Raw genomic sequence first — 15,753 nt, 5'->3', positions numbered from 1 at the left:
TTCAATCACTCAAAAGAAATGTTACTATAAGACGGCTGTATCGTGCAGTCCACGCTGATCTTTAAAAACTAACCAGCTAGCAGACACAGATAGCCAAGATATATAAAAACTAACCAACTGGCAGACACAAGCAGCCAAGATATATTTATTGGACCCATTTATTTAATCACGAATCCTTATCTCTGAAGCGAAAGTTAAAGACTTTGCTGTGGGTGCCCAATAGTTGCGCTCAGAAATTTATTAAAGAAGTCTCTAATGTTTGTTTCTTACTGGGTCCGTCACCATCACATGATGAGGGTTTCATCACGGAGGGATTCTATAAATATAAGGCTCCTCATGCCTAGATTTAGCAATTTATGTTAATGCATCACTGCATTTGCTGTCTCTGGCTCTGAGAATCGGCTCTCTTCTGTGTTCGTGAAGTACGTCGATACAACCATGGCGAGCCGAAATCATGCTGTGATGTTCCCTTATCCTGCTGAGGGTCACATTAGGCCCATGATGCAGCTTGCCAAAATCTTGTATTCTCGAGGCTTCTATATCACCTTCGTTAACACCGAGTATGTACAAGAGCGGTTGGTTAGGTCCGGATCGGAGTCCGTGAAATCTCACCCCGGGGACTTCAGATTTGAAACTATACCAGACGACCTGCCTGCGGATCATGGCCGGACCCTCAAAATAGATGAGCTATCTGAGTCCTTGATTAACAATGGCCCTCTGCATTTCGACAAGCTGATTGACAAGTTGAAGCATTTGCAACCAGAAGTTCCTCCCGTGACATGTATTGTTTCCGACGGGGTTCTTTCGTTTACGCAGAAAACCGCGAGGAAGCTGAGAGTTCCCAGAGTAGCTTTCTGGACGCCCAGCGCTTGTGGCTTCTCTGCTTATTTCTTCATACCTCTTCTCATTGACAGAGGTTATGTTCCTCTCAAAGGTATAGTATCACTGTTGCAACTCCTTTCATCGCACTGCACTGTTTTTTTCCTGCACTGCTTTTTTTTTTCAATGTAGTTCATGCATAGTTACCAAATTCGCCCGGGGAAAAATACGGCAATTCGGGAATTCGATTTGTACATCAATAATTCTATAAAAATTCAATTCGGTTTATGGTAGCTTCTCGTGGATGACCCAAAATTCATGGTTTATAATTTATTATATGGATTTGATAATTTGTGTCCCTGGAATGGTAAGTGCAACAACAATCCCTAAGCACATAATAGATGGCTGCCGTATCATAAGTAGGAAATGGAAACTAATTGTGACTAGAGAAAATTTGGGAGTTTTCAATTTCAGTATTGCTTCCAAGTGTTTAAAAATAGATATAACAAGGAAAGAATGAATTCGTAACACTAATTTTGAAGTTAATTTTTTTTATAAAAATAATTGATTTTGAAAGCAGATGAGATAAATTTGATTTATAATTTTTTATAAAAAATAATTTATTTTTTAAATATATTTATATTAGGAAGAATTTCATAAAAATAAGTCAATTTCAGTATTGCTTCCAAGTGTTTAAAAATAGATATAACAAGGAAAGAATGAATTCGTAACACTAATTTTGAAGTTAATTTTTTTTATAAAAATAATTGATTTTGAAAGCAGATGAGATAAATTTGATTTATAATTTTTTATAAAAAATAATTTATTTTTTAAATATATTTATATTAGGAAGAATTTCATAAAAATAAGTTTTAAATATTTATTTTTTAAATGTATTAATTAAAAAAATAGATAAGATTTAAAAGTAAGGAGGGAAGTTTTGAGAAAAAAAAAAAAAAATTGGAGATAAGAAAGTGTGGTTGTAATTTTGATTTGTAAATTGCAATTTCAAAATTATTTATATTTATTAAAAATTATTTGAATTTTAAAGTGAATGAGAAGAAAATGACAAGCTATTGTTATTATATGAATGAAGGTATATATATTTAAATGTTTAAGATAGATATTCTAGAATTTTTTAGAATTGAAAAAATTTAATCTTAATTTTTATAGTATGCAACATCTCCGTGTTATTTGAACCATATCAATTTAGCTGTGGTTGTAATTTTGATTTGTAAATTGCAATTTCAAAATTATTTATATTTATTAAAAAATATTTGAATTTTAAAATGAATGAGAAGAAAATGACAAGCTATTGTTACTATATGAAGAAAGGTATATATATTTAAATGTTTAAGATAGATATTCTAGAATTTTTTAGAATTGAAAAAATTTAATCCTAATTTTTATAGTATGCAACATCTCCGTGTTATTTGAACCATATCAATTTAGCCTAATTTTTATAGTATGCAATATCTCCGTGTTATTTGAACCATATCAATTTAGCTGTGGTTGTAATTTTGATTTGTAAAGTGCAATTTCAAAATTATTTATATTTATTAAAAATTATTTGAATTTTAAAATGAATGAGAAGAAAATGAAAAGCTATTGTTATTATATGAAGAAAGGTATATATATTTAAATGTTTAAGATAGATATTCTAGAATTTTTTAGAATTGAAAAAATTCAATCCTAATTTTTATAGTATGCAACATCTCCGTGTTATTTGAACCATATCAATTTAGCTGTGGTTGTAATTTTGATTTGTAAATTGCAATTTCAAAATTATTTATATTTATTAAAAATTATTTGAATTTTAAAATGAATGAGAAGAAAATGACAAGCTATTGTTATTATATGAAGAAAAGTATATATATTTAAATATTTAAGATAGATATTCTAGAATTTTTTAGAATTGAAAAAATTTAATCCTAATTTTTATAGTATGAAACATCTCCGTGTTATTTGAACCATATCAATTTAGCTCTGAGCAATATCTACCTGTTATTTGAAGAAATCGATAATAATTTTACATAGAAAAACATATCACAGAATGAAAATCAGACCCTGATGAAAAAGAAGAATAGACCATCTCACCGCACCACCTACACTCGCTTCACCATGTCACCGTAAATGCTATGGTTTACTGCAGATGAGAGCTGTTTTACAAATGGATACATGGAAGAAATAGTGAGCTGCATTCCTGGAATGCCGCCGCTGCATGTCAAAGATCTTCCCAGCTTCTTGCATGTCACAGAATGTACCAAGGATTACATGTTTAACTATCTGAGAACCGAAGGACAGGCTTCACTGGAAGCCGACATGGTAATACTCAATACCTTTGATGAACTCGAGGGCCCTGTACTCGACGCACTAAGGATCAGACTCCCCCCCTTGTATACCGTTGGCCCTCTTTTACACGCAGCAGAACGTGATGAGAATCGAAAATCCCATCTGTCTGACAGCTTATGGGCTGAAGAGACCGAGTGTGTGAAGTGGCTGGACGGTAAGGAACCGTCTTCGGTTATCTATGTTTGCTTTGGAAGTATCACTGTCATATCTGACAAGGAGCTCGTAGAGTTCGCGTGGGGTTTAGAGGCGAGCAAGCAGCCCTTCGTGTGGGGTATTCGTCCAGATCTCATTCATGGCCGCTCTGCTGTTCTACCTCCTGAGTTTTTGGAGAAGGTGAAGGACAGAAGTTTCTTGGTGAGCTGGGCTCCTCAGATTAAAGTGCTCTCACATCCTTCAGTGGGAGGCTTTCTGACGCATAGTGGCTGGAATTCTACGTTGGAGAGCATATATACTGGTGTACCCATGATATCGTGGCCCTTCTTTGCAGAGCAGCAGACTAACAGGAGATTTGTCAGTGAAGTTTGGAAGATTGGGATGGAGATGAAAGAAGTTGTGAGGAGAGAAGATGTTGAGAAAATGGTGAGGATGTTGATGACAGGGGAAGAAGGGCGGCAAATGAAGATGAGAATTGAGAGTTTGAGAGATGCGGCGTTCAGAGCAGTGGGAAAAGGAGGATCTTCTTACAATAACATGGAAGAATTTGTTCACAAATTGCAGAAAGGTCTCCCAATTATTTGATTCGATTTCTCCAGCTCGTGATCGCGTTGAATAATTCTTCTTGGGGTAGGCGGGTAGTTTATTTCAATGAGGCCAATGATTGGCCTATATGGGAAAGCATTCTGACAATAAATATTTTGTTGTCCGGGGGTGTTGGACATACAATTTAATCTAAAGTTGATTTGTTTTTTACTATTTTTCTTAATAAAAATTTTAAAATTAAATATGCATTTATCATCAAAGGAAAAATATTATCGTTGGAATGATATTGATTGGATAGATAAATCAAATTAATAATTAGATATTTCGAAAAAAGATATATTATTAAATGTGATATGACCTTATCAATTATCAAGTGGAGCTTGACAAACCTTTTCTGTCACGGAAGCATGGGTTTTTGGGTGCTCTTTCTGGTTTTTGGTTATCATAACACTTACGCGATTCACTTCAAATATTTCTATATAATATTTTTAGATATTACGCGATTCACTTCATTCTATATAATATTTTTTTATCTAAAAATTGAAAATAAGTATATTTCTCAACAATTATGTTTTGTTTATTTATTTTTGAATAATTTTGTTTTAAATAATAAATATCAATATTAAAAAATAAAAATAATATTTATAGTGATAATTAAAATATATAGAAAAAAATAATAAATAAAAATAATATTTATAATATATTTAATTAAAAAAAATATTTAATAAAATTAATAATAATTATATTTATAATATTATTATTTATAACCAATAAAAAAATTATAACAAAATTTTTATATTAAATATTAATCACATTAATTAAAAAAAATTCCATTATATTATGTTTTTAAAAAAACGAGAGATCCATCTAGTATACCATAATCATTTTATATAAAAAGCTTCTCCGAAAATTACTAAAACCTTAATATCATAATTTTGATCCTACTAAATAGTAGTAAATATTTAGGATATTGGGTATATATTGTTCTAGAGCTTTTTACTCGGTAATTTTTAATTAATCACAAGAAAATGTATTTTAAAATATAAAGTTTCTTTAAAAAAAATTATAATTTTATATAATGTGTATTTAAATTTTTATCATGGTAAAAAGTCTTAAATATTTAAGATATTGGGTATATATATATATATATATATTTTTAATTAATCATAAGAAAATGTATTTTAAAATATAAAGTTTCTATAATTTTATATAATGTGTAATTAATAACAAGAAAATGTATTTTAAAATATAAAGTTTCCAAAATGGTTTATAATTTTATATAATGTGTAATGTAATGAGGATTATATTAATTTGGTGATTTAAATATAATAATAAAGATAATAAATAAATTTTGTTAAAGGAAAATATTCAATTGGATTTATGTGAAAGAAATATTATTATTTTTTGTTAATTTACCTGAGTTTTGAGATGATTTTATAACTAATGTGAAAGAAATATTATTATTTTTTTGTTAATTTACCTGAGTTTTGAGATGATTTTATAACTAATTTGTGTCTTGAGTAGTTACAATTCAAGATCATTTAAGCTATTATAACAATTAAGGGAATTTTTAAGATGCTTGGATTTTTGGCCAAAAAGTTTCGAACACTAATACTCTGTAATCTTTATATGATAGAGTATCTTCACAGAGCATTCTGTCAGGTATTCTTACACTTCATAGAAATTAATTTAAACAAAATATTAATCATAAATAGACATGTAACTTTTTTTAGACATTACTATCAATAAAATATTATTTTATTAATTAAAAATATACAAACAAATTGTATTAGACTATACACTTCTTAAAAATTAAATTAATTTATGAAGAAAATATTTTATACCGTTTTATAAGTGTCTAGATTTTGCATCATATTATTTAGTGACCAATTTTTTAATAAAGAAATGAACAATATCATATAAATGAAACTCCTAAGTGTGTATGATCTAAAGAAAACATCTAAAATTTAGTAAACTTTGTAACATATTCAAATTACATTGGAATGTAATCACTATTAAACGTGGATGAATATCATTCTATTCTATAATTTTTACTAAAATGTTCAAATTTGAGAGTATTGATTCAACAGAAAGAAAAAAGAAAAAAAAAATTAGGAAACCTCTCTCCTTGCTTTACCTCTACCAATTAACTTTGTAATTACCCAATTTCATCTCCAACCTAATGAAATTGTTATCAATTCTATATTAACCTGATGAAATTGTTATCAATTCTATATCAACATGTCCATATTTTTGTCAAGCTATATCAACATGTCCATAATGGCTATGAGTTGAATTGCCAAACTCTTCAACTCATATGTACAACGTTGGATGGAGATGGAATTCTGAAAATTATCAATTTTGACATTGGAGGAGAGAGGTGGCTTTCGCAAATGCAATGAGGTGCGAAAAGCCATGACCATGAGAAAACAAGAAGGGGGCAATCCATTTGCAAGATTAGAGAATATAAAGAGGGCAATGTGGATGTACTAACCCCCTCGGATGCTATGAGGATGTGCAACACATGAAAATCCATCGTGATGGGTAATTTCAATCTTAATGTCATAATTGCTAACATGATTCCCGATCTGTATCATTGTGGCAATTGTACTTGCGTAATTAGATCAATGCCCAAAGAATAACCTAAAATAGAAATATCAATGCCCAAAGAATAACTTAAAATAGAAATAGCTAGACCTTGGATGAAATGTTTTAATGTATTGAAATATTTTAGTTAATTTAGATATTAGAAAATAATTTTAATTTTTTAATTATTATATTATATTGTTCATGGGTTTTGGATAGAAGGTGATTGGGTGTTGTGTTAAGAAACTTTTTGATGTGAAGGCAGTGGTTTATGTTGTTTTAAGACACTCTTTGATGTGAAAACACTAGTTCAAATCTCTGTCCAATCAAAGTGATATATTAAACATGATAAAGATATATTCATATGAGCCTTATATATATATATATATATATATATATATAGATATAAATATATCTGTTTTTTTGAAATCTTTTAATTAGTATAAATATTAGGAAAAGATTTTATATATATATATATATATTTTAAATCTTTTAATTAGTATAAATATTAGAAAAAGATTTTAATTATATATTTTTATGTTTTTTTTTTTTTTTTTCTTTTTCAATTGCCTTATATAAAATATATAGTCACCATATTGAAATATTTTATTGAATATAAATATTAGGATATTTTATTTATGACTCCCATTAAAATGTATTTTTTTAGTTATTAATATATATTTTTAAGAAAATTCTCCATTACATTATATATATATATATATATATATATATATATATATATATATATATATATATATATATATTTCATAAAAGTGTATTTTGAGATATTTTATTTATGATTTACATTTTTTTTGTCAAACATACTTTTTAAATGTTAGTCTTTATATTGAAAATTAAATGAAATACATACCTCTCATTGATTTTTGTTTTTCTTTCAATTAATTTTTCCTTTGGAGAAACATTTCCTCTCTTTTTATATCGATAAATATACAATTGATATTAAATTATATTAGTTAACATAGATATTAAAATATATATTTTAACACTCATATGAAAATGATTTTTAAAAGTAAAATTTGAAAATGAAAAATATCACAATTTTTTACATTTAATTATTTATCTCTTTTTATTATATATATATATATATATATATTTATAAAAGCACATGTGTCAATTTCAATTTAAGTAATTACACATCTCTCTCATATTAAGTTGTAGGTTATGCCTCTCAATGGAACAAGTTCATATAACTATTTTTAGGGTGAAAAAATCCATGAAAAGTTTGCACTTCAAGAGTTTTGGTTCCTCTTTAACCTTGATAGATCAAGTTATAAATCTATGTTGGTTATATATATATATATATATATATATATATATATATATATATATATATATATATATATATATAGACACCACCCGGGATAAGCTCAATTCACACACATACACACATATAACTTTTCATTATTTAAATTGCATTTTTGAATGTATGAATGGATTTGTGCATTGAGATTGTGTGTAGACTACACAGCTAAAATTTGCAGTTCCATCACATCGTAAGTGAATTTCAAACACTATTAACCATAAAAGAGGCAAAACTTATAATAAATAAACTAAGTGAAAGTGTTTTCACCATAAGATTTTTTTTGAATTACTTTATATAACATATAAATATTTACCACATTAAAATGTTTCCTTGTTACTAACATATTTTTAAATAAATATCACCCTCATATTGAAATATTACTTAATCATGCATATTGAAATATTTTATTTATGGCGATTTTTTTGTTGTCATTAATACTTTTTAAAATGTAAAAATTTATATTAACAATTGAATGAATTATATAATTTCCTCTTATTAGGAAGTAATATATATATATATATATATATATATATATATATATATATATATATATATATATATATATATATAAACTTTAGACTTAGCATGAAACGAATCATACATCTTCATTTTGAGAAGCACACATAAAATTTTCCATGAATACAATTTAATTAGAAAATAATAAATACCATAAATTATAATATGCAAATAATATGTTTATTTTTATTTTGTAACCTTGGTAGGACTACATCTTCATCATGTCCAACTTCTCACCTGGATGGGGGATAACACAAGATTTGAACCCAAGACTTCAGGTTCTGTGAGACTTCTTTCCACAGCCATTGCCAATTGAGCTATCCCAAGGGGACAACAACTATATATATAATTTTTCTCTGCAAATACTAACTTCTATTAACTGAAAGGCAAAATATTTTTACATATTATCGAGGCATGGAAGCACTCGACAGAACAGAACTGCCCCATTACAGACATAAGCTGGGGAAACCAGTTACAACATACAAGAAACCAGATATCAGACATAGAGAGAGACATGTGTTGCCGAGAAGGAGAACTGAGCCAGCACAGAAACACAAAAAACATTGCAACCCAGCATATAAAGAGTCACCAAATACCCATCTGGGAGTCAAAAAACAGTATGACAATTGCATAGAAACTTGACCACGAGCCTGAAACAGAAGCCGAAACAAAAAGAGACAGACCCCGGTGGCGCTACTTTTCCTTTGCTGGGCCATGGTCCTTCTTCTCATCCAGACCTATATCACCAGTCTTCAGACCTTCATTGCCGCTTAGATCGCTGTCAGGGATTGCTATGGCATGGTCTGCCTCGCCATGAGTCCTGTCCTCAGCTGTAGGTCCAGTATCTTCAAGGGGAGGAAGATTTTTGAGAAAATCCTCCTGTTCAGCTTTCTCTTTTTTCCAATTCTCCATGTTGTCTTTGTCCGAGGAATGCAGACTGCTTGTAGAAGGGTCAGGGGCGATGCAGGCCAAAGGGGAGACAAGGTTTTCCTCTTCCGAGAGGATAATGGTGATATGAGCAGTGACCAGGGGCCTATGCAGATTACTCTGAAATTTAAAGTGCGTGGTTTGGAAAGCATTGTTAGGAATAGGTTTCCGACCAGAACCTACAGAAGGCCCAGCTTCATGGACGGGGGAGGGATTGAAAGGTTCCGGCGCCGTTTCCATGGCATGACCTACTGGAGGATGCAAACGACTGTCACGACGCCCCCCTGAATGGTGCCTCTTGCCCGAGCGGCCCATGATGACAGACAAGAGGTAGGGCACAAGAGGATTATGGACGGGATGGCCAATAGGATGGAGTTGATTGAGGCAGGAGGGATGCCCAACAGATCTTGCGACCAATACAACAATGTAATAGAGCTTACATATAACCACAAAACTTGCAGACGATAACACAGAGCATGAATCTAGAACAGGGGAGAAATTACCCTTGATGGAGTTGGCTTGGAGCTCGCGGCAGTGAACCAAATTCAAACCATCACCCACAGCCTCCGCAAACCAGGTTCCATTACCGCGCAACTGAGCACAAGGCTTGGCGAGAGAACAGTGGAGCGGCATGATTATAACAGAAGGAATGTTGCGACGATCAACGCATAACTTAAATGCGGATCCGCCACCCGATCCAGCATTAAAACTCTTTCCCTGCTCGCAAGAGTTTACGTCCCGGGAGGCCACGCTGCTCTGCAGCTGGCAGTACTGGGCATTAACTTTGTGCATGGAAAACGGTGGAGTCGATGATGCCACCCGGATCTGGGAACTATATATATAATTAATAAACATATAAAAACTTAATAAACTTAATTAGTAGAGATATAATTAGATATAAGAATACTTTTATATATAGAGCTGTGAAAATATATAAAATATAATGGTAAGATTCATTTTACAATATAAATTAAAATAAAATTCATATTCATAACAATTATATTTTAGAACTTCATATTTAAATTTAATAAGTACGTAAAATCTTCCCTTTCTATATAAAATTCATGTTAAATTAAAACTAAATAATTATAAAACATACCAAATCATCTTGAGGCATCTCAATTAGAAAGCGAAGGCGCAAATGAAGTGTTATGTACAAAGAGATATGAGGTTCATATCGACCCTATGTCATGTGATTCCTCTTGTAAAAAAAATAAAAATTATAAAACATATCAATTGAAAATGTCCCTATGCACACACACATATCATGCTTTTAATATATATATATATATATATATATATATATTCATTCCCAAGAGTTTAGAGAAATCAAATCTTTAGACATGCAAAGTTATTGTATTAAAAAATAACTTTGCATTTTGGGAGATTTTATCATTCTCAAAGAAAAATGTCTCTCTCATGCACACACACATATCATCGTTTTAGTAAAATTATATGTGTGTGTGTGTGTGTCATGGTTTTAATAAAATTTTGTGTGTGTAATCTAAATAATATTTCCAAGAGTTTGAGAAATCAAATCTTTGGACATGCAAACTATTCCTCAACTTTTGTATTCAAAAATAACTTTGCAACTTGAGAGATTTGATCACTCTCAAAGAAAAATGTCTCTCTCATGCACAAACACATATCACGGTCTTAATAACATTATGTGTGTGTGCGTGTGAATTTTAAATAATATTTCCAAGAGTTTAGAGAAATAAAATCTTTGGACATGCAAACCATTCCTCAAATTTTGTATTCAAAAATACATTTGAGAGATTTGATCCCTCTCAAAGCTTAGTAAATCCAAAATTAAAATAAATCTATGTTGGCTATATATATATATATATATATATATATATATATATATATATATATATATATAGTAACAGTTATGTTGCTCACATTGAAATTTTGTGTTATTAATATTTTGTAAATATCAATTTTTATACTAAAAATAAATGAATTACACATCTTTCATTGAAAATTTTGGGTTCAATTACTTTTTTACTTTGCAAGTATGCACACACATATTCTAGTTATTCTCTATATACATAGATATATATGAAATTGATATTATAATATACTTACTATTAAAATATATTTAAAAAGTAAAAAAATTATACAGCTCCCCCCACACACATATAAAATTATGTTAATCAATATGGTCCATCAAATTATTTTAAATTATTTTATTTATGAGAAAAGTTATATATATATAAAGGGTACTTTTGATATTTTTAGAATAGAAATCAAAAGGTACAATCTCAAGGTTGCATAGTAGGTCATTTGATTTATTAAATTTTATCTTAACATCCAAAATATACTTCAGTTATACATAAAAAAGAAAGAATGACTTCCACTAGAAAATAAATAAATTAAAGGAAAAAGACTAAGGATAAGACACCTTTGAGGAATTGTAAACAAGTACAATGTCAACATCGACAAAGTAAAAAAAAAAATTGAGATCAGATTTTCTAGAATATTATGGTCCCTGTAATAGTGAAGGATTTGAGGATCATCAAAATGTTGTTCTAATTGCGAGATTTTCATTTTTGAAGATTCTAACTGAAGTATTCTAAGATGCACCTTTCCATTTAAAGAATGCACTATTATTTTGCAATCATCAACCAATTTAAAAACCTTCGCGTGCTTCCACAAAGCTAACCCCAAAGCACACCACAATGCAATCAACTCATCAACAAAGTTCATACCATTTCCAAGGAATTAACATCTTTTCCATATTAATGTTAACTGTATACCAAGCTAAAGCTAACCCCAAAGTACACCACAATGCAATCAACTCATCAACAAATTTCATACCATTTCCAAGGAATTAACATCTTCTCCATATTAATGTTAACGTATACCAAGCTAACATACTAAGAGTGAGAATATTGGTATTTTATAATTCATTAAAACCAACCAAATATGTATATTAACTTTTGGCTTATAGTATAATCATTTTTATAATATTTTATTTTTATTTTAAAGCCAATTTCAAATAGAGCACAATATGAATTAAACATTTCCTTCACACTCGGCTATAGAGTGTGTTTCTCGATGCAAACAACATAGATCCATTCTAAGCATAAAGAGAAAGCAAATCTCTTGATGGAATTTTTTTTTAGAGTGGAAAACTTGAAAAACGATTTGCACCTCAATGGATTTCATGAGTGTCCACACTTTATATATATAAACTTCATGTTGAGTATGGAAAGAATCACACATCTTTCTTCATCTTGAGCAACATCTGAATAAAACTTACTCCACCAACACAATTCTTCTTTAGAGTGTATTTTTTCTTTGTTTAAATTGCATTTTGAAAGTATAAACGGATTCATGTCCTTGAAAGTGCGTAGATTACACAACTTAAACTTGTTATCCCATCAAATATTTGCTAGATTGACAACGCAATTGAATAAAAAAATATACTTTAAAAAAAGGCAAAATGTAACATAATTAGACTACTAAAAATATGTTTATTTATTTATTTTTAAATTGATTTATATAATATATACATAGTTGACATACTTTACTTAATATGAGAATTGAAATATTTTATTTATAGCCCATATTAACCCATTTAAATGTTTTTTTAATTAATATATTTTTAAATTCTTGTATTTCACCTTTATCAAGTCATATATATATATATAATCAAAGTTATTATAATTAAGTTGATAGAAGTGTATATTTTGAAATAGGTTTTCTATTATTTCAATTTAATTATTAATAATTATTTGATGGATGATAGAGATTTAACTTCCATGAAATATTCTAAAATATTTTTAATCATAAATCAAAAACCTTTGATGTTTATTTCAAAATTAGCTATGCATTTTTTTATCATTTTAATTTAATTTATTTATTTAAAATAAAAATCATATAAACAAGTCTTATATGAAATGGGTTATAGTTTTTTGGCATGTGATATTGTAAATCATTTTATTCTAACCAAATCTATTTACAACATAAAAAATCTCCATAAAATACAAAATAAATTTAAAACGTATCATATATATGTATATAATAATAAATAATAATAAAATAAAATTATAACTCAATTAATTTTTATTATATAAATATAAATATATAAATATAAATTGAACCTTTTCTTTATATTTTATAAAATAATATAAATGTTTCATTTTCAAACATGTGACATTATAAAAGGAATATAAATGTTTCATTTTCAAACATTTGACGTTATTATAAGGATATGTGAGTTTAAATATATGGCATGGACGTAAAAGGATATAAAGAATATAACAACATTTTTTCCTAATAATATATAAAATAATTTGAATATTATTTAAAAATATATATAAACAAATAATGAAATCATATTTTAAAATTATAAAAATATAAATTTTAATAAAATTTAGTAATGGAATTTTTTTTGAATAGGTTTTAAAAAGTGTTAAGAAGGGTCAGATTCAAATGTATTGATTACACCTAGATAATGTTATAATAGTAAATTATATAAAATAATTTGAATTATTATCTTAAAAAAATAGAAACAAATAATGAAATCATATTTTCAAAATATGAAAGTATAATTTTTAATAAAATTCAATGATAGGAAAATAATTTTGAATAGGTTTTAAAAGGGTTAGATTTAAATGTATTACTATCTTTTTTATTAATTAAATAAGGTTATATATAAATATAGGTAGTGTTATTTTAAAATAGGAAAATTATTTTGGACACATAATTATTTGGTTTAGAGAATATCTCAACCATAGATCAATTTAGGAAGCGTTTAGATCTAAATAACTCATAAAGAATAAGAAAAAACTCTTTTACTTAAAAAGCATATATGTTGACGTCCATTTAAAGGAATAAATATCCACTAGAATGCATGGATGCCCAATCCCTAGTCTACTAGGATGTCCTCTGTGTACATGGTTCATTGATCCAAGAGGATCCTCAAAATGCACAAATTTCAAAGGTCTCAGATGTTCCCGGAAATAAGGCCAAGTTGAAGAGCTCGTCGCACTGAATTCGACATCATCTCTGATTTCGCAATTAGCTTCCAGATGAAGAAGAAAACGTTCGTTGAAGTTTATGGCAAACATGTAAAAATGGGGCCTGGCTAGCCAAGTGGCTTTCTCACAGCTTGACACCTGGCGGTGTTCAGGTGCAGTCAAAGTCTAGTTTGGGTGCATATATTCAAGTTACATGGTGGACACATTTTGGTATTAAGTTGATAACTAGTGCAGGGATTAATTTGTTATATGCTGTCAAGTCAAAGGGCGAAGGTTTATAATGTTTAAACCTATGTTTGCAAACCATATATTAAACTATATATAACCATGGTGCATATATATATATATATATGATATGGTGTAATAAAGTCAAAACCTATGGTTTAAAAACGATATTTCCATATGTCACGGTGAATAGCAGTTGAGCGGAGTTTTAAAAAGTCTGAACCATATGTAACATCCACTTTGGATAATCAGAATTAAACCTTGTACAATGCATATGCCACAGGTCACATTTGTTGTCGTGACTGCCGGGGAGTTGGTAAACCGCAGGCTGAGACCGCCGCTCACATGCCACGGGTTTAGAGACCATAACCATCAGCGCTTGGTTATCATGACTGTTAGATATGTTAACAACGTGGAGAAGTTAGTGCGTGCTAGGGAGGTGGTAGTCCAGTGGTGTGGAAAGGTTATGTGGCATGGAGTTTGAACACCGCCGAAGTTTGTTACATTATATACCAACATCCGATATGACATGTATTTATTACAAGTGCCAAATTAAAACCTTAGGTTATAATTATACACCGAGGGGTGGGGATATGGAAATTTGGCCCAATGTTTGTATACCATGTATATGGTATTGTTAGAATATATTGAATACAAATGCGAAAATACCTTATGTATCTACCTTTGCGCTATATGTAAAAATTATATTCACGGTGTAATGTTTGTTCAACCTAAACCAAAACCATGTGTCATGTATAGCGCGGGACCGAGGGTTTTACCTTGGAACCTACATGAGGTTTTATAAGAGGATTGCCATTGCACCATTGCAGGGGAGTTGTATAGTTGAGTTCTGAAACATGTTTCGTTTATGCTTACAAATGCTCTTTTGAGCATAACTTGGCCATTCTTGGGCCTTTTTTAGAATAGAGAGTGGCGTTGGAGAGTAGAGACAGAGGTTTTCATTCTGATAGTAACTAGTAGTGCCTACGTGCACAATTGAGTTGGTGAAATTTTATGTAAAGAACTTTTTTGGAGCATTCTTAATATAACAGACGCCCATTGGAAGCAGACCCAGAGACGTAGTCTAGAAGGGACAAACTCCATTAACAATGTTTGTTGTGTTTGCGTCCTTTATTACCACTATTCATTCTTATTTTCAGTTCTCAAAGTTTATGTTTAAGGCATATTAATAGCTTAATTTCCCTCATTAATTCACATAAATGCAACCTTAGTTAATGTTGGTGAAATTACGGAAATAATCAATCTTGTAGATTTCAGATCATATTTTGGTATCAGAGCAAGGTTGATCATGTT

The 15,753-nt window shown here is 29.4% G+C and overlaps 1 protein-coding gene across 1 annotated transcript; it reads left to right on the top strand.

Annotated features, from left to right (window-relative positions):
• The first annotated feature begins 364 nt into the window (after nucleotides 1-364).
• LOC149208739 (7-deoxyloganetin glucosyltransferase-like) lies at nucleotides 365-4,043 on the top strand. The gene is made up of 2 exons (XM_089394132.1): nucleotides 365-934; nucleotides 2,972-4,043. Exons 1-2 carry the CDS (start codon nucleotides 439-441, stop codon nucleotides 3,907-3,909), a joined length of 1,434 nt encoding a protein of 477 aa, XP_089250258.1. The 5' UTR covers nucleotides 365-438; the 3' UTR covers nucleotides 3,910-4,043.
• The last annotated feature ends 11,710 nt before the right edge of the window (nucleotides 4,044-15,753 follow it).

This window comes from Pinus tabuliformis, chromosome 1_2, assembly GCF_031772625.1.
Source record: "Pinus tabuliformis cultivar Carrire ecotype Pingquan chromosome 1_2, CPIR1, whole genome shotgun sequence".
Classification (NCBI taxonomy): domain Eukaryota; kingdom Viridiplantae; phylum Streptophyta; class Pinopsida; order Pinales; family Pinaceae; genus Pinus; species Pinus tabuliformis.
Note: the sequence above shows the minus strand (reverse complement) of the source record. Positions and strands in the feature narration are given on the sequence as shown.

What these genes read in the sequence shown, in the direction of transcription:
- LOC149208739 (XM_089394132.1), top strand. Translation starts at nt 439, where the DNA reads ATGGCGAGCCGAAATCATGCTGTGATGTTCCCTTATCCTGCTGAGGGT. An exon ending in AGGTTATGTTCCTCTCAAAG is followed by an intron (nt 935 to 2,971) that starts GTATAGTATCAC and finishes GGTTTACTGCAG; the next exon opens with ATGAGAGCTGTTTTACAAAT.